Here is a 20,617-nt window from a genome sequence, read left to right as displayed (position 1 = left end):
AAAGAAGAAGAAGCAGCAAGCATTTCTATCTTCTCTCGAATTCTTTTCACTTAGGAAAGCCAACCAAACCCCTTAGTTATTTAAACTTATTTGATACGGGTTTTCTGTCAGCTTGCTACCAAAAAAGTCTCTTAGTGTATACATAGGCAAAGACCATGTCTTTAAACCTCAACCAGCATCTTAGCTTATAACGTTTTATTAGAGGACAAAGAGTAGTCTTATAAAATATAAAATATCCTGATTCTCTGGATCTCAAACACCTAGTCATGGAGCATGACAAGCTGATGAGCTCTCCTTTGCCTTTCTCTGGATTTTACTGTCTTAAGTATTGTTTCTTGACAGATGAATTCCCTCGATATAACACTGTTGCTCACCCCATGTAAGTCATCTTTACTGAGTAGCAGATCGTGCGGCCATATGCCACTCTCTAATTCAGGTGCCGTCCCCGGATAGGAACTGCCTTTGAGAGGCCAGTCCTAGAGTTAAGTCCATTTTACAAGTCTGTTCCACCTGATTATGTACCTTTTCTTTTCTCTCTGGTTATTACCACTAAAGTTTCAGGTCCAACATATCTTTTAACTGACTCACTCAGGAGCATAATGAGGTTCAAATGAAATTGTATATAGGTCTGATTTGTATAGTAGTTGCTCAGTAAAGGTATATTGGATGCATGAACGATCTCTTAAACTTCATTTATAAATGTTCAAAAAGGAACATGAAATGGAAAACTAGTGTAATTTGATTATTCTGTCATTTTTATTATACGGTGAATATTCATTGTAGAAAAATTAGGAAATCTAGATAAGTAAACTACTGTCTTAATTGAAATAATCTAAAATACATCCATCAGCTATATATTATATTTGATATATTTTTTCTTCCAGTTTTATTGAGATATAGTTGATGTACAGCACTATATAAAAGTTTATAGTGTACAGCATAATGATCTGACTTACATACATCTATGTAAGTCACAGTAAGTTTAGTTGACATTTATCCTCTCGTATAGATATAAAATTAAAGAAATATAAAAGAAATTTGATGATGAAAATATTAGCATTTACTCTCTTAACAAGTTACAGCATACAACAGTGTTATATATATTTATCATGATGTTATCATTACATCCCTAGTATTTATTTATCTTATAACTGGAAGTTTGCAGTACCTTTTGTTGCATTTATCCAATTTCTCCTTCTCCCCTCCTCCACCTCTGGTAACCACAAATCTGACCTCCTTTTCTATGAGTTCCTTTTATGATTGCTTATTTGTTTTTGAAGCATAAGTGACCTACAAAACTATGTTAGTTCCTGTTATACAATATAGTGATTTTTTTCTATACATTTCAAAGTGATCACCACAATAAGCCTAGTTATGAGTATGTCACCAAAGATATTACTAGTTATTGACTGTATTCCCCACATTGTGCATTTCATATCTGTGACTCATTTATGTTTCAACTGGAAGTTTGTACCTTTTAATTTTCCTCACCTATTTCTTTCCCCTCAAAGCCTCTTTCCTCTGGTAACCACCTGTTTGCTCTCTGTACCTATAATTCTGTTTCCATTTTGTTATTTTTATTCACATATTTTGTTTTTTGGAGTCCCTATATAAATGAGGTCATACAGCATTTGTCTTTCTCTGTCTGAATTATTTCATATATATATGAATATATATAGTGGAATATTTGATAAATATATGTGAAAATATATATGAATGTAAATATATATAGTGGAATATTAGCCATAAAAAAGAATGAAATCTTGCCATGAATGGACTTAGAGGGTATTATGCTAAAAAGGAAGTCATGACTGTTTGAATTTTGAAGTGAATTATCCTAGCCTTTTTATAAACTTTAAAGTAAATTATCCTAGCATTTTGCTAACAAAAACTATACATATACTTTACAAAAATGAGCCCCTACTATTTATTAATTAGCTTTTTATCATTTACAATTTTATCATGTCTTTCCATGTCAACAAATATAAATATGCTAATTTGTTTATTGAGTTTTATGTCCTAAAAATCATTCTATCCTTTATTCTTCCTGTCTACTTTTGGGGGAACAGTGACTCAGGCTCCTTATGATAAACAAAACCTTATGAAAGAATGGCTGGAAAAATGACTTCACAAGCCTTGCCTTTGTCGAGACTTGTTTGTTAGCGGGAAGGACTAAATGTTAGTTTCCCTTGCTCAAATAAAAGTAGGTGTGGGTAGGTGAAACCTGTGAAGCTTCTGTGAACTGAGTCAGAATTAGCACAAAGTTTCAAGGCAAATTTTATACTCTGAGAAAACCTGAGGCAGAGAGAGAACATTTCCTTTCACCCTAAACAGATGACATTCTCTATACGAAGGTCATAATAATATGGCAGACAGAACATTCAACAGGCCTTTAGAAGTCTGGATTTTCTAAATCAAGGACTGCCACTTGCACTTTTATGACTTTGGAAGTGTCTCTTTCCATTTCAGATATCTCTTAGAGGTAGTAGAACTCTGCTATGTTACGACTTTTTAAGATTAGGTTGAAAGATTTTTTTTTTTTTAGACACCTGGAGAGTTCTTGCTTCTTCAATTATTTTTATTTAATTTGAAAGTTCCTCCTTTCACTTGCAGAAAAGACAGGAAAAATATAAAACTTCCTCAATTTATGCTATATCTTTAGCTATCTCCTTTTGAATGCTCTAGTTAATTTAAATAGGTTAATTTAACTTTATATTTTGCAGACTAATTTTAGTAAATGATTATAGTGTCATATATCTTGGTTAACATCAGTCATTACAGCTCTTGGTAAATGTTGAGAGCTGCTGGGTATGGCCATTCAGGTTGTGCACTGCATATCTGCAGGGATGGAAATCACATAGACTGTGATCTGAATAATGAACCAGACTTCTGTAGTGTGCAACCTGTATACATTTCTACCGTGTCCATGGGTGTTCTCCTGAGCATTAAACTTCTCATATAAGCAATCAAGTGACATGAATAAGTCATATGCATGTGAGAATTCCATTTATTCATGATAATTTTTCTTTTAAATATATCCTATGAGACCAGTAGTGCCTTTCCTGATGTTCTACCCCTCCAACCACTACATCGTGCAGGTCCAGTGTCACTCTAGGCTTTGAGACCAAGGATGTTTCTATTAGGAAGCAACTTTTTAAGTCATAGGATAATAGTTCAGATGGAGAGAACTGAGTCAGGCTCTCTAATATTCTCAGTTTGCCCACTAATCTCTGCTCTTAAAATTACACTCTTGCCTTGTTCTTTGGTACCTGAAGTACTTGCCAGTTTCTTTTTTCCAATAGAAAGTAAGTTCTGTGAAGGTAGGCATCTTTGTCTGCTTTGTTCGCTCATGTAACCTCAGGCTAGAACAAAGCTTTGAACTCAGTATATACAAAATAAATTGTCGATTTGTTCATTAATGGACAGAACACTAGACTGTTCTCTCCAATTCACCTGGCAGCTGGGCTTTTGCTCACTCCTGAACCCCACTTCCAAATGAGGCACCCAGAAATCTGCCCTCACACCTTCTGCCATTCTTCTTGGTCCGCATATTGTCAGCCCCTAGACTCTCTGACACTGGCATCTATGTGCCTGCTGCCCCAGGTGGTTGAACATCTGCCTGGCTGGGCTGCTCCCTGTCCACGGCCACTGTAATCTCTTTTTTTTTTAAATTAAAGTATAGTTGGTTTGCAATGTTGTGTTAGTTTCTGGAGTACAGCATAGAGATTCAGTTATATATATAATATTACGTATATATATATATTCCTTTTCATAATCTTTTTCATTATAGGCTATTACAAGATATTGAATATAGTTCCCTATGCTATACAGTAGGACCTTGTTGTTTACCTATTTTATGTGTAGTAGTGTGTATCTGCAAATCCCATACTCCCACTTTATCTTCCTACCCATCTCTCTTTCCCCCACTGGCAACGATAAATTTGGTTTTTGTTTCTGTATGTTACCCCCTGAGCTGTTTACCGACATATCTCAGAGGGCTTAGTCTGGCTCTGAGCACCTGATCCAGTGTCTGGGTGCTAGGACTTACCTCCCAGGCTCCTTCAGTTCCTACTTAGCTCGCATCTTCTCAGGACTGACTGTACTTGAAGTCTGGTTAGTGATAGATCTTTAAATTGGACATCTGAAGATTTTTTTCCAACATAAAGAATTGAAAAGTCTTGCAAAAAGAACCAGGGCTCACTTTCAGCCAAAGGGCTCATCAGCAGATCTTTTCAGAATGGACATCCAGCTCTTTCATGTCCCCAGAACCTTGAGAAAGTTACTAACATTCTCTGAACCTCAGTTTCCTCAAAAGCAAATGGAATTAAGGAGTGAGCATTTGTGGAAGTGCATAACATGGCCCTTGGCACCTAACAGTTACATGCAAATTAGCTCTCCATTCCTTTTCTTACAGAGAAGCATAACGGCTTGGGATTTGGCAAAGGCCTACCTTAGGTGTCAAGGTCTTCCTAATGCAAGTGGCTTGTTTCTGATCTGTGTATCTGATCTCCTAGCTGGAGCCGGCTTCTCCAGCTCCTGTTTCCTGACTGTTGGCATTATTAGCCTTTGACTGCTCATCTCTGATCTTTCCCCTTGCCCCTCATTCCTTATTGGTCATGCTGATATCTGCTCAATTCTCAAAATGCAGCCCTTTGTTTATTCTACCTCCGGTCCCTGACAGAACCCCCGACTCTGCCTCTGTGTCCTTGTCCAACATATGTAGGGTTTAGGAAGCCCCCTGTAAAATAAGACTTTTAAGGAATTGAGAACTCCCTTCCCTTCCCCCTGTTGCTTTGAAAATAAGGCTCAAAGCAGTGAATATTTTGTTCTTAAAATAATGAATCTAAGTCTGAGTTGGAGCTGAAACCTGGGTCTTCCAGAGCCTTTGTCCATTGATTCATACATCTTGGTCCTTGTTCCTCATCCATAACTTACCTCCATCTCCAGGGTGTCCCTGAGACACTAACAGATTCTTACTTCACATCTATGACAGTAGAAACATTTTATTAATGATTCCATAAAGCGTACAGACTAAGAATATGTTGTATTTTTAGGAGTGACTCATTTATGAAAAAGAAATATGTTCCCTGATTTCTAGCCTGCTTGACAAGCTTACAGAGAGAAACTTTGACTTCGTTCTGTTTTTTAACAACAAAAGTTTTAAAAGAGACTGTCCTTTTTTGAACTTCGTAAGTGTAAGGGGTGTATATGCCTCAAATATCGCTATAACACATGGCATTTAACTAATTTACATTGCCCCAAGGAATGCTATTGTGCTCAAGGTAGGTTGTGAGTGCCTAGAAATATTCTCTTAGTCATCTTTGGTTATCCAATATCTAGTGTAGGACTCAGGCAACATTTTTTCTTTATAAATGAATTCCTTAGAACCAGTCAATGATGTAGAAAATCTATGGCTGATACTTCAGAACCAATCAATGACATGGTAAATACATGACAATTCAGATACGCCTAAAAGTATCAGACAGGCACAGTATTGCTTTGATAGTCTGGTTAAGGATATGAAAGATCCTTATGCATATTGTCCCAATGAAAAAAAACTCATCCTATTTGTTAGGAAACTCTTGACTCTCCTTTTCTTCTACTTTTGTGAGGAGAAATTTCCCAGAGGTCATCTCAGGTGTTTATCTTCCCTTATGGGTGATGACAGTAAGCGTAGGTATTTTAGGCAGCAGAATTTGAGCTTGTTTACATCTTATGAATCCTAGAGTTTTGACGCAGAAAGGTTCTAGAGAGCTCAAAATGCAAGTGAAAGAAAGAAAAACTCCAGATACCGAGAGTCTATACTGATCTACCACGTGAGAGGTGGGACCATCAATCACTGGAAGCAACAATAGGAGTTTCTCCGTTTTCCCTCCAACACTGAAAATAGCTTTTTTGGGGGTGGGGGTGGGGACTAATTTCCCCTGAGGCAGAGTCAGAAATCTTTAACTTGTACAGGGTCAAACATGTAAGTGATCAGCAAGTTCCGTGAGTTGCTTTAGACCTGAAAAAGTTCAAGGCTTCTGAAGGATGCCGTCGAAAGGAGTGGCACGTTGACTGTTTACTTCTCTCCCCTCCTGCCCTTCTAACACTATGAATCACTCCCCTCCTTATCACTCTGCAGGACTGGACTTGCTGTTGGCCATCTGTTTGCAAAGCAATCCTCTTGTGGTTGAACCTAATACGTGCGACACATGGAGTTTAGCATGTAATAAGATTCGTGAGTTTGCTCCCTCATCCAGACACCAATTTATCTAGCTAGATCTAGACACATCACTTGTTAGAATTAATTTTTCAATTGACACTTATTTTTTAAAAAAATATAACAATACCAGTTAGACAGAAAAGTCTTTTTTGTTGCTGTTTGAAAAAAAAAGACTGAAGAGTACAGTACCTAAAAAGATTTTTTAAATTTTATGTATACTATATGTTGAGTTTTAGTATTATATCTGTGCCAATTTTAAGCATCATTAATAAGAATATAACCAAAGAGTAATTAGGTTTATCATTGTATTTGGCATCTTCAAATTAAAGGTAGCAGAGTAGGGAACAGTTAAATAAGTTTAAGTGACATTAGATTTATAGGTCTTTGGATTTATATCTAAGCTATGTTTCTTTATGAATGGGTGCATATGTTTACAAAACTTTCAGAGACAGATTGTAAATTACTATATTTCTGTTTCTTTCCTTCCTACACCTACCCCTGTCATTTTTATATATTCAGTAGGAATATTCAAACTCCAGTTAGTGAAGTACATTTTAGGATAAACGATAAGCAGTCCTACCTTTGCTTTTCACATATAATTTCTGAAGGTCAAATAAATAGTGTTTGCTTAAAAGCTTACTGACAGTATTTTGCAAATGTTAACTGACCAAGGGGATTTAGGCTGTTCTACAGACCTGGCATTTAATTTTGCTTCAACCCTTGGGCTCTTTGGAGTGTCAGGGTTGTAAGTGTAGCCTCATACATCTGAGCCGGGTCATACTGGGGAAAACCCTGGGCCATGCTGGACCTCAGCTGAAAGGTGACCCACATAATGGGAGTAAGAGAAAATGCTTCAGACATGAATGTTGCTCATGAAGGAGGAAACCAGTTTGTTTTGTGTTGGTGCCCAGTTACAGTTGGGAGATATAGACATTTCTGCTTAAAGAGGATAGCAGAAGTTTTAAACAACAGAGTATAATAGTTCTACTTGAAATTATGGGCATAAATTGAACCAGAAATTCTTTCATGAATTTATCCATTCACCATCTATTTATTCAGCATTTACAGTTGACTCCCTTCAAGAGTCTTCCTTCTACCCAACAAGGTATTTGTGAGTTAATCCAAAATAAGTGGGCCATAGGTTTTCTATTTTAGAACATTCATTTTCTCCAACTCAAATGTTACCTTCCTCCATTCATGTTCCGTCTCTAAACCTTGTCCATTTCTTTACCCTTGTCTTAACTTAGCTCCCCCATTAAAAAAAAAAAAATTGTGATTAGTTACCTAGCTCCAAGTTTATCCCTCTGCTGTTTCCGTACCTTGACTTCAGATTTTCACAGCTGCAACAATGCATCCAGTAACCACCTCCTTCACTTTGCTAAGCCCCGCAACCATTGTCACTTACTGTTCTTACTGACAGATCCTTCCTGACATAGCTTGCAATTGAAGGAAAGTTAGGGCTGGATGGTTGGGGTTCAGTTTGCAAAATAATCCAAATCACTGCCTTCAAAATAAATTTTGCTGAAATCATCAATTACATTTTTATTTACTATTAAGAATCTCATCTCCTTGAACTGATTACGTCCTGCTCCAAAGGTCTGAAACCTCACCTCCCTTCCTGTTGGAGAGATATATCCATATAAGTATATACATACACACCCATACACATTTATATGAGTATGATCCTAAATTTTTCATAGCGAATCAACAGCATTTACATCTGTGATTAATGTAAGATTATTGGATGTATTTCTGAATGATATTTTGTTATGTGCTCATAAGGATTGTATTTATTCTGGGAATATGAAAGATTAGAAAATTAAAGAGATGCAAATGTTGGTTTAATTCAACAAGTATGGATAGGGTATGTTGATGATGGCTGAAAGAATCAAAAATTTGAAAAAGACAGTCTCTGACATTGGGAGCTTAGAACTCAGTGGGAGAGATGCACAAATACATAAATGTAAGTCAGGTTATAAAGTGTTACAAGAGAAAAATAAACAAAAACATCTGCCATAGCAAGGAAAGAGTAACTTTAACTGAGAGGCTGAAAAGGTTAGCAGAAAATAAAGGCGAAGATATGCTCCTGTTGTAGGCAGGGGAAACAGTTTGAGCAAAGAAGCTTATGACTTGCCAACTTCATTTATTCATTTTTTCATCCAACGTTTATTACTGATCTAAAGCTGGCTGGTGTTAGAGAACTGGAAGTCATGTCTCTGTTGACAAGGAGCTCTCAACCTGGTAGGGAGGAGAGACATAGACAGTAACAGTCCGATGTGAGGGGAAGGGTGGGCTCAGAGGAGTTATCTATGGCAGCGATTTTTGGAAATTATGATGTCTGGAAATCATAGTCTCTGTAGGTATCTGCTCTTTGATAACAACTCCCCAGGTGATTCTGATGATCAGTTTTTAGAGTCAATCATCTAGGAGGTAATGAAACCTGAGTCTAGAAAGTGGCAGAGGAGTTAGTTAGGTGGTGAAGAAAGGGGGAGGACAAGGATCTTCCAGGCAGAGGGGGGAGACTTTTCCAGATGCTGGAGAGAGAGTTACTGGTTCAAAGGTACATGCATGCATGTTTGAAATCATAGCAGGTGAGTCTGGAGAAGCAGAGGAGGATCAGATTGAGAAAGATCATGCATGCCACTCGAAACACTTTGTATTTTAGCCTGATAATAGTGGAAATTTTAAAAGGGTAGTGGAAAGCAATGTGGCAAAGGTGGCACTAAGGAATTACTGCTAATGCATTTGATCCCCAAAGAATTTTTTTTTCACAAATATTTGAATTGTGTGGTTGGAACATTTCACTAAAATGGATGGGTCACATGATCAGTCTCCTTCTGTCATGCGTTTTCATTCTCAGTCTCCCTTTTGGGCTTTATCACTTTTAGTTAGTTTCATCTCTGGAAATCAGTTTAGCTTAGCTGAACTTAGTTGGTCCCTGGTTAAAAAACCAAAACCAATATTTTGATCCTCTGTTTAAAGTCTCTTTAGTTAGGCAAGTACATTATAGTTTCTCGTTTGTATTCTATGTGGGGCATTAGTAATCATGATATGCTATAATATCTCAGCTTGTTCTAATTCATGGTCTCTGATCACAAAAAAATTCCAGTAAATTGAATTCCTAAGCACTTGCCACAAGCAAGATGTGTGTGCAATGCTGAGGCTGAGAAGAGGATGAGGAGGTGCCCTCCGTGCCCTTACAGACCCAGCAGGCAGTGTGGAAGGCGTCAAGTGGAGCAGGTTTAGCTCTTCTGTCTTATTAACAATTGAGTCACCTTGGGTAAGATATTTTCCCAGAGCCTCAGCTTCTTCATCTGTTAATCCAGGATAGCCTTCCGGTTTTAACCATGGATTCCCAGTGACCTAGTAGGAAAAGCTATGGTCATAATGCCAGGTAGAAGTCTATAGTGCCTGGTGGTATCAGGACTGCCTTCTCCTGGGACAGTCAGACCTGGGTTTAGATCCTGGCTCCATTATTTGCTAGTTGTGAAAACTGGGATAAGTTAAAATATCATTCCAATCATCTATTTCTTCTTCCATAAAATGTATGTTTATAATAGAACTGCTTCTTAGGACTGTTGGAAGAACGTAAAAAGATAACACTCGAAAATCAGTTGGCTTAGTCCATAACATGTAGTAACCCTCAATAAATGTTGAGGTCCTAATTATTAAAAATTATAATTAAGTATTATTATTAATATTATTCTAACAAGCAAAGAGTTAATATCGATTCAAGGGACAGATGACTTACAAATGGGAGCCTCTCAATGCACTCAAATGATGGGATCAGATTTGAGAAGGTCCTTGAAGATTGAAGAGACTCTCAGCAGGTAAGTTTGGAAGGTAAGAGAGAGAAGAGGTAAGAGTGGGAGGAGGTTTTTCTGAAGGAGGGGAGGACCTCACAGTGTTTCTACATGTGCACAAAATGGGATATGAAGTACAATAGAGCCTTCCACCTTTCATGAGTGATGTCACACATTTTCACTGCCTCCCTGAGGGCAGATTGGTTGAAGCTGTTTCACTGATAAATTCAAGTGAGTAAAGCAACTTGCTTCACAGTTTCAACAGAGAGCTTTTATCTTACCAGGATGATAATCCAGATGTCATGAGTTTCAGGTCCTGATTCTTTCCTGTTCACTGGTGGTTAGGGTCGATTTTTCATCTGAATCCTGACCTAGGATTAAGGAGTCAGAATGTTGAACAGGTGACAGGTGGAGTGGGACTGTCCCTGAACCTCTGCCAGGTTTGAGTGAGCCGGATCTCCTTGGGAGGACTTCCGTTTCCCTGACTCATCTCTGTTGGCCTTTGCAGTTTCCACTGGATGCTTGCCTGTGTTCCACTTTGATTGTCTTCAGTCCAAATCCAGATTCTGCCACTTTCTGGCTTGATCAGGTTACATAAGTCCTTAAACAAATGGCCCTCATTTTTTGCATCTGTAAAATGGTGATATGATGTCTCTTCAATTGTCTTTAATGCAAAATGAAATAATATAAATGAAAACATCTATAAACACCAATTAAATATGACTAAAATGAGTAATGTTGATACAGAATTTTTTCCCCTAGCTCTTTAAGCACTGGTATATAGAACGTTTTGCCCTATTTGAGGCATAAAGAAAGAAATACACTTGAATTTTTTGTTTTAAAATTAAGTTATATAGATTGGTTGTCTAGAATGACCAAATTACTGGACAATTGTTAATGTTCTTTATTATCATATAATGCTAAGAAGCTAAGCTAAGAAAATCTAAAGTGTACCTTGGGCTGAAACTAAGTGTATGAAATTCTAGACCAGTATTTTCTATTAAAATGCCCTGCATCTTGAATGTAAAATACATTCCAAATAAGCTATACTATAACCAGACCACTTAGAAGGACCTCTTCAGAGTACTCATAGTAAATTTATATCTTTATCCCACAGAGAGATAGCATATATCTATTAAGAGCTTAAATGTTATTGAATATCCTTCCTCCAGTAGAATATTTTGTTCTTTGGTGAGTTTCTAATGACTAGCACGATGCCTGGCACATGGAACTCATTCATTCACTCAATATACATTATTGAAACCCAGCACTCAGTAAAGCTAGTCACACAGTTCCTATTTCTGTGGGGCTTAAATTCTTAACAAACAGACAAACATTCCCAGCATGTGAGCTCCTACCATGATGCAACCACCGTACTCAGTATTGTTGAGCATTTAAAGCACAAGCGAAAAAGGAAAACAGGATCATTGCTTGCTTTTCGGTGCTCCTCACACAGCCATTTGTCAGTAATGTGATACCCATTCACACCATTCTTTCTTTGCCCAAGATGTTTCCCTTGTCTGTTCCCTTCTTTTATGTTTAGTGAATTCTTACTATTTAAGAACCAAATCAACCATCATCACTGCCATGAAGCCTTTTTGTAATGATTGCCCAGAGATGTCAGTTGCCCTATCATTTATACTCCTGAAACCGTTTTCAGAAATATGTATTTCAACACAAGATCGATCTATCTATCTATTCTCAATATTTGACTGCAAGCTTCTTGAATGGACTTTCATTAATATTTGTATATGAAGCACCTAACCCTGTGCCTGACATATACTTTCTACTTGCTGAACTGTTTGTTTGTTTGTTTGTTTGCTAAAAATCATCTGGAGATATCAGACTAATGTATAGAAAACTTGAAATGATGACATGCTAAACTCTGTGGTTACTGATGACATGTCAAACAGACAGAGGAAAGAGTGAGTGGAAGATCACATCAGGCTTCGTGAAGTTAATAGCCTTCCCTCGGTTGAGGATTAAGATTATAATAAATGGCCAGAAAAATAAAACGCATTCCATTCAGAAGAAGTAATATAAACACATGTTCAGAGATAGAAGTATCCAGAGGTTAAGAAATTGCTCAGATGTCCAGAATGGAAACTCCGTTGAGTAGGACAGACTGGGCAAAGAGGGGTGATATACAATCATCTTGTGAGATGTGCATTACTTAGGGGTCTCCAGAGAAACAGAGCTAATAGGATGTAGAATATGCATACACTGGGCATTCATCATTCACACAGCCTTCATAATTTGAACAGAAGAGCTGAAACTGACTCCATAAGTGAATGCATAAATTTGTGGAGAGAAGAGAAGAAGGAAATGCAAAATGGTGAGGAAAAAAATTCATAATGGTGAAGTGAGCATACTTGAGTCAACTGAGAAAAATCCAGCTTGTGAGGTAAAGCCTGATTTTGATAGACTTGTTTAATACCAGTGTAATAATTCCTTGGATACACGCGGAAGGGTGCAGGCCATTCAAGAGAAAAGCTTCATGTTAGTTACCTGTTAACTCAAAGGGAGTAAAATGCTCACCTTTGACACCAGGCTTATTACCTTGTGGTTAACCCAAAAGCACCCTTGATAGCTTAATCTTACTGTACCATGATGAAAATCTTGTTTTTCCAGGTGAGATAAGTTAAAGAATGAGTAATGATATATGCATTACTACTGGATTTGAGGTGTGATTTTTGATGAATTATCTCTGAGGTTTGACTTAAGTAAGACTCAAATTCTATGTACAGAAGGAAATAAATTAAGAACATAAATTTCCTAGGACCCCATGCTCCCCTAGTATCCTCCAAATCAGAGAGTTCAAATCAACCAGTTCCTGATGATTGATTGGGTATCAGGAACTGATTCGTGAACCCTTTACTAATGGTAATCCTTCATTTGTTTGAACATCTCCAATGTCAAGAAACCCACCAGACCAGACCACTTCCCTTTCAGTCAGTTCCGATTGTTGGAAATTCTTCCTCAATTGAGCACAACTCTGCTTTTCTGTGCTTTTACAAGATTTCCTAGTTCTGCTCTCTGAAGCCTCCTAGAAAGATAATTATTCCTTTCCCATTTGACAACCCTCCTTTTGTTCAAAACCCACTGTCATGTTTACTATCTCCTTTATATAGATTTAAAATACTCTCTTCACCCCAACATTCTTCAGTTTTACCTAATATGAGATGGTTGCCAATCTCCTCACTAACTTCACCAACTGGAACCTTCTCCTCTAGGTGGCTACAGCTGATCTTAAGTGATGGTACTCAGGAGTAAACATGGTGAATCCAGGAGTGGTCTGGCCAGGATGAACACTGGAACTTCAGTTTAACACAACATGAGCCTGTGTAAGTAGGGTTTTCAATTAGAACCATTTCAGTCTCGACTGCAGTCACTGGACAGTAAACACCACATTCCAAAGTGAGACGAGGGACCCCAGGCAAGAGTTGCAAAACAGACGTCTTAGAACCAGTTCTGCAACTCTTAGTGGATCAGCTATCTCTACCCTGCCCACTCCTACCTGTCCCCCACTAAAAAACACAAGGTGATCACCAAGAAAAGAGATGAATATAAAGAGAGGTTTCTGGAGAGCTATTGCTATGTATGGAGTCCCGCTTCCCTTTCACCATGGAGGAGAGAGTTCTTGTACCTCATTTTAAGCCCAGAGAAAGGAGTTTCAACTCACCTACTCTGAAAACCTGTTATTTGTTCCCTCCTGGACCTGGAGAGACATAATGGACTGCTGTCCATCTCGGGTCCAAGAGATCTAAAGGAGACTGTGTCGGGGGCATTGGGACGACTGGCTACCCAGGCTTGGCCGACGCACAACAGTACAGATGCTGACATAACCGGAACGAGGCTGTGTCTTTGTGCCTTGAAATGACCAGAAGAATTTATATTACCTAAGAATGAGAGAAATGCCATGGAGACTTCCCTAGATTTCATCCAAGAGGCAGGGGAAGAACTGACCCAAAGTGAATGGATTTGAAAGGACCATCAGAGAGAAAAATAAAATTGCTTCATGATTACACCTTTTTTGTTTCCTCTGTGCTCAGCTAAGCTGTTTTATCTATCATGTCCATGTGTATGTATATATGTGCATGTATATATGTACATACATACATATACATGCACATATATGCACGTGTGTATATATATGTACGGCACATGTGTAGAAGAGCAAGACTGTAACATAAAAAAATAGTAGCTATAATTTGTTGATTGTTTATTGTGTTCCAGGCACTGCATTAAGACCTTTATACATGTTATTTATTTTTCACAGTCATCTTCGAATTTGTCATCCTCATTTTATTGAGCCAGCTATTAATTAAGTAGCAAGGAGTGTGCCCAAAAGCTTATGTATGTTAAGTGGCTTAGCCTGAACTTGAGTCTGCCTGACTGAGGTTCAGGCTTTGAACCACTGATTTATTTTGTCTGTCCTTAGTTACAGCCAGTATGGCCTTTGACAACAGTGAGTGATTTTATTTATTGTGTACGTTTTAACAGTGAGCACTGGGCAATTAAAAAGGAGTGAGAAGATTATTCGTAAGATTTGGTATAAATCAGCTTGTTCCTTCCAAGGGCTCGTATTATTATAATGAATGTAGACGGAACTGTTTGTGACATTCACAGAGACGAGTTAGCACAAACACGACTTGCTGTTTTTCCGGACTGCAAACGTAGAGCTGCTTCCACCTGCAGGCCAAAGGGAGAACTGCAGTATTTCCAGCTGGACAATCTCCTCCTTTCACAGATCCACAGCCGAGGTGCTAGGCTGAAAGCTAGGCTGTGAGGATAAAATTAAATTCAACATCTTTTTGTGGAGAGCCTACCACAGGCCAGGTAGAATTTCAAGCACAAAACAAAGCAGCCTGTCTTCGTGGAGCTTAGATGAGAGAATGTATTTGGAAATATTTTGTAAACACTACTGAGTGACACGCGTGTTGATGACTGTCTTTGGTGTTTATACCACACTGGGAAATCCTGCATGTTTCTAACCAGTGTGCCTGTGCGCTGTATCAGACGTGGAACTCTAACGTAAGATCGTACTCAGAGTTGCCTGAACAGAGCTTTTTGCTGCTGCTTCTGTGCCGGGCTCTGGTCCACTCACTGCCGCTTCTCAAGGACAGGGACCAGGTCTTCCATAGTCCATTTTTTTTGGGTCTCCAGGACCTAGCAGAGCGTCAGAGTAAGCTGTCTGTAAATGTGTGCCGTGTGGGATGGAACAAAACTAGGATTGAGTGGATAGAGCTAAATATTGGAATCTAGAGCAGAAGACAAAAGAGAAAACAATGTGATTATGTAGCCTTGCGGATGGTTTGTTCTGCATCTGCACCCTCCGTCTTCGCAGCTCCCAGCACATTTGTCTCTTCCTTGGACGTGCACTCACGCCCCACCCAGAAGTCTTTCCTGCTCATCAGTTAGTCTGCATGGCTCTCGTTTCTCGAATCTTCTGTCGTATCATGCCCTCACCCACAAAAATGAACATTTCAATGTGCTCGTCTTTTGTTATTCTCTGAAAGTAGTCACCTTTGATTCAGGAACAGTTCTATAGTCTCATGAATGGTCTCCCCATCCTTAACCACATACAAGGTCCAGTGCAATTTGGGGAAGAAAATAATTTAAGGTACAGCCTATATCATTCTTCTGGAAGAGTCTCTGATTTCCAGAGACCTGTGGGCACATGTTTATTTGCATGCACAGTGCATGCATGGGTTCAATGTTTTTTTCTCTTCCTTCATCTTTTCCATTAAGTTCTGATATTTAGATTTGGGGCCTACTGTGGTACTAGTTAGGGTAGATCTGTTACCAAAGATGTGATTCTGATATCCCCTTTCCCACAGCTTTGTCTGTGATGTAGAGAATATGACTCTGAGGAGTAGCATGCTGATTTCAATGCTGTTTTCTTCTCTTCTTAGTCCCTCAAAACATGGTCATCTGGCTGAGCATCAGAGTTTTATACATTTATAAAATGTGAACTGGCTTCCAATTCCAATTTCCTGAATCCAAATCTCGGAGGGTGGAGCTCCCAGGTCTGCATTTATAACAAGGGGCTTTGGAGATTCCCATGTGCACTCAAGTTTAAGAACTGTTGCCCTGGGGTGCACCATTAGCAGGAAAAGTACATTGTGGAAGGTCCCTGGGTGGGAAGCTGGCAGCCAAGTCCAGGACTTTTCCTGTAATGGGCATGTGCTTTTGGAACTGATTTCCTCTCCCGTATCAACAGAGCGTGAGCAGTTTAGATTTTAGGGCACAGGGACTGATTCACTTGTGACTCACCAAAGCAGCATGTGTGTGTTGTAGCCGCCTTTTCACACCATAAATAATTCCGTTCTTTGAATCAGCACTTTAAACAGTAAGTATTCTTTTCCCCAAATGTTAAGTAAAATAAGTCAAATAATAAAATTAAAAGCCTTTGTAATGCACCTCACATTATTGCTAACATATATATCCTTATTTAGAACAATAATTAGAATTATATTTCACATAAGGTTTTATAAAAGCTTTTACATTTAGATTCACATTTTATACTTTTGAATACAAATCAATTAAAATTAGAAAACAACAAATTTTAGTTACAAAAGTTTGTTATTTTAATATATACTTCAAGGCTGTTTTATCAATGCTGATTTTAGGCCTTTTACCCTAATTACTATGACTGATTCATTATTAAGTGGAAAAAAGTAATCCCTTTCTGAGCTGTCACTAAAATAACCATCTTAGCAGCTGATTCTTCCCAGGGTAATGACCTGTTTCTAATCCATTTCCCTGTTCCTTTCTCTCTCTCTCTCTCCCCACCTTTCTCATTCTCTCTCTTGCATTAAGAACCATGTAAAATGGTTTTTTTTTTTATTATTAGCACTTAAAATTTGAATTTTAGTATAGAGAAGTCTATCTGATGATGATTGAATGTGGATATGTATGCTCTTTTGAGTATTTTTTAGAATACTTCTGATTATGGAATATTTATATTCAATAAGGCTATGCCATCCAGATGTAAGTAAAACTCAAGTTGCCCCTACTATATCACAAACTTAAAAAAAAATCCTTTTATCCTAGTATGAACAGTTTTTTTTTTTCCTTCAGAGATATTTTCAAACATTGGTTCATGAGGTAAAAGTAATCATATAGGAAATTCTTGTTCATGTTAATATTTACCATTTAGCTATTTTTGTCAGACGGTATTCTAAATGATTTACAGACGCAATACCATTTAATTCTCACAAACATTTTTGATGTTTGTTTCTATCACTAGCCCCATTTTACAGAATCCATAATCCAAGTGCCTTTAGCCTATAGGTTTCAGAGCCAGGACTTATACCCAGAGCCGTCTGGATTAAAATGCACACTCTCTCCCACTCAGTGATGTCGAAAGTTTAGGAGTCATGGCTCTACCTGAGGCCCAGGTCCTGGAAACCCTTCCTGGGCTGTTCTGCCCCACACTTTGGAATGCAAACTCCCTTGAGCAAGCGCTTGTTGGCATAGTTTCACCGGTGGCCTGTCTGTCTAAGGTAGTCAGCGAGTATTAAAATCGTCCTAATAATAAAGTAGCGCTCAGTCAACCGTGTAGCCCCCTCACTGGGGGGAGGAGAGCAGCTCACTTGCCCTGGAGGGGCTGAGAAAGAGCAGTTTACAAGCGTCAGCCTGGGGTCTGACCCTTCCTGCTCTCCATCTTGGTGCTGGCACGTGCCTCCGGTGACCATCACCTCACATCAGCCCAGAGTCTGGGCAGAACGCACTACCAGGGCTCCTTTCTCCCCCACCCCAAACACACTGAGCCCTTTCACTGACCTGCCTTCTGATTGGAGGCCGGTTGCTCCAGATAATGACGTCCGGGACCCCTCTGTGGGTTACAGCCTGTTTCTATTACTCTCACCGCAACTTAAGACGCCTGCAGTTGGGGAGGAAAGAGAGGGAAAAGACCAGGATTTTCAAGATCCCCGGGTACCAGAGGCACAGAAGACCAGCAGCATTCCGGCTACCTGCGTGGCCCCAGGGCTGCCAGCTGCCCATGTGTCGCTTGCAGACAGGCTGCTCGCTAAGATGAGGGACCGTCTTCAGTATGTCGCCTGCTTCTTTGCATTTTTCTCTGCTGGGTTCCTGGTTGTGGCCACCTGGACAGACTGCTGGATGGTGAATGCAGATGACTCCCTGGAGGTAAGAAGCCAGCAGCTTCTTTTACTGACCCAATTTGTCCCTGAGCCCCAGTGCCACACTATGTTCACCAGAACTAATGATAGTAGTACTAGCCAATGTGTGTGGCCTTGCTCCTTGCTTACTACTTATTGAGTCATTATTTGCTCATTTACTCCTCACAGCTACTCTCTGGGGTAGGTATTGCTGTTATCCCATTTTACAGATGAGGTAAGTGAGTAACCCCTCTTTTTTCATAAAGATAAATTCACACAAGGGTAGTTATATGATCCCTGCCACTGATCCCTCCAGAATTCACCTCTTCCATTGCTGCATATATGAAACTGAATAACATTCCAGTAACACCCTCCCTCACAAACAGGTATTTACTCATCTTGACTACAGCATTAAGAGTAGCATGGTAGACTTTCTTAAGGAGTGATAATCTAAAAGTTTAGTGATCAAACTCAAGGCATAAAAAGCCTATCCAATTACTATGCAATAGAAAGATGTTATTTTAAGGCGTTTCCAAGTAGATGAACACAGTCCATGGGAAAACAAGTCTTGTCAGTGTGTCACGAGGTACTGGAGACAGATGTGGATTTAAGAAACCCTCTTTTAAAAATGAGTTGCACTTGGGAGCCTACTGTTCATGCAAGAATGAGTGAGTGTTTCACATTTGAAACTTTAATTTTTCTCACTGGAGAAGCTCAGAAAGAAGTAATTTTGAAATGTAGAATCATTTTTCTGTAGCTCTAGGAATCTGAGAGAGGTAAAGCTAAGTAAAAAGCAAATCTTCAGAATCAGCAGCTATTCATCAGTAAGGTTTCTGAAAATGTAGGTAAGAAAAAGGAACAATATGTCAGGAACTCAAATAGGGAGTATGTTCTCTTAGGTACATCCTGAAGGGAAGAGTTTACTCTAACAAATGCTATACTTTTATGAAGTTTAAGAAAGACACCTCGGGGCCAAGTTTTTATATTTGTCTCCTAATGTCATTTATTAAATTCTTAAGTCTGAGAGTTTGAAATAGAAAGCAATCATCTTTCTATTTTTCTGTGTATTATTTTTCTGATTTATTCTTTTCTTGCTTTTACTTCTTCTCTGACTTCTACGTGGCATTTCAAAACCAATGGGGTTATAAGTACTTCCTTAGTGCTAGAAAATTATATTTCTGAAAATTATGATACGATTGAAATACCATAAAGGATATCTGCTATATGTGAGTCTGATGGTGCATTTTATCGAACCATGAATATAAGTGGTGAATTTAAAAAAACAACACACAGAACTATCCTTTGACCAGTACTCAGAGAAAAGTAAAGATGCAAACGTTCTGCTTGCTCGAATATACTAGGTGATGAATACAGAAATATACTGATTTTGGGCACGCTTAAAATTATGTTTTTATAAATATGCAAAATCTTCTCTAAAAACATTATTAAAATATTTTCCCAAACAATTTGAAAATCTTTCTGCTTAAGCTGATGGAGCTGCTAACTTCCCCTGAGAAGAAACGAAGGTTTAGAAAGTGTCAGACCTTGCAGAGAGAGACTGGGAGTCCCGGCATGGAAAGTGCCTTCCTGCTTTTCATGTCAGTTCATCCAGCCAATTTGCCGTCTGTCCTGTGCAAGAACACTTCTAGTTAAAATGAATGGAAGGAACAGTTCAGGTTATTCACCATGAGTAAATCCTTGCTAACCTTGGACTGCACGTAATAGTTTTTAGCGTCTTTCATACTTTCCGTGCTTGAAATGTATTACTATAGAATCTCCAAGAAGCCTCCATGTTGAAAGAAGAAACCTTCAACAAATTAGCCCCCTTCTCTTTAATAATCTCTTTATTGTCAATATTTTTAAAGAGACAGGGATCTCTCATAATAATTGCTCTTTCAATTGGCCAGCATATAAAGTCATAAAATTATCCATAAATTTCAAGGTTCTGAGACTCATTGGCTTAATTATACTGTTCTCCGTGCTCATGTACATATCTTCTTTGGTCCATATTAACAGCTCACTTTAAACAACTATTGGACAAATGTTGACACGATAAAAGTGCCTTAAAAAAGAAAACATACCCATGGAAAATTTAAACAAAAAGGAGTATAATGAATTTTTAGATCTGGTAGTCTTTTACAGTGATGTGGGCATCAGAGTTGGAAAACGGAGTCGATAGTTCAGTTCAACGTAACAGGCATGAAATGTATGTCACGTGAAGGGTGCTGTGCTAATCCTACGAGGGGAGGCAAAGATAAAGCAAGAGTGGGTCCTGCCTTCCAGGAGTGAGCATTTAGTGAGGAACAAAGATGCACATGAGACTCTAATAAAGGGCATGGCCCATTCATATATGGGAAAGAAATGAACAAGGTATCATTGGAGCAAAGAAGATAGAACGATTATTTCCCACCAGGGACATTGAAACAGGCTTCCGGGAGAAAAAGACATTTGAACAAAGCCTCAGAAAGATGCAAAGGATTTCA

The 20,617-nt window shown here is 38.6% G+C and overlaps 1 protein-coding gene across 2 annotated transcripts in view; it reads left to right on the top strand.

Moving 5' to 3' along the window:
- The first annotated feature begins 5,219 nt into the window (after positions 1-5,219).
- CLDN16 (claudin 16) overlaps positions 5,220-20,617 on the top strand; it is a 39,576-nt gene continuing 24,178 nt past the window's right edge. The window contains exons 1-3 of one of the 2 annotated variants that reach the window (XM_074365946.1): positions 5,220-13,352; positions 16,865-17,001; positions 17,893-18,162. In XM_074365946.1, the coding sequence (XP_074222047.1) occupies positions 16,963-17,001; positions 17,893-18,162 (309 nt within the window). In that variant the 5' untranslated portion in view covers positions 5,220-13,352; positions 16,865-16,962. Of the gene's footprint in view, positions 13,353-16,864; positions 17,002-17,581; positions 18,163-20,617 lie in introns of those variants that run through there. The other variant, XM_010959250.3, reaches the window with a different exon arrangement.

This window comes from Camelus bactrianus, chromosome 1 (genome assembly GCF_048773025.1).
Source record: "Camelus bactrianus isolate YW-2024 breed Bactrian camel chromosome 1, ASM4877302v1, whole genome shotgun sequence".
NCBI classification, from domain to species: domain Eukaryota; kingdom Metazoa; phylum Chordata; class Mammalia; order Artiodactyla; family Camelidae; genus Camelus; species Camelus bactrianus.
This window is presented reverse-complemented; position numbering and strand designations above follow the sequence as displayed.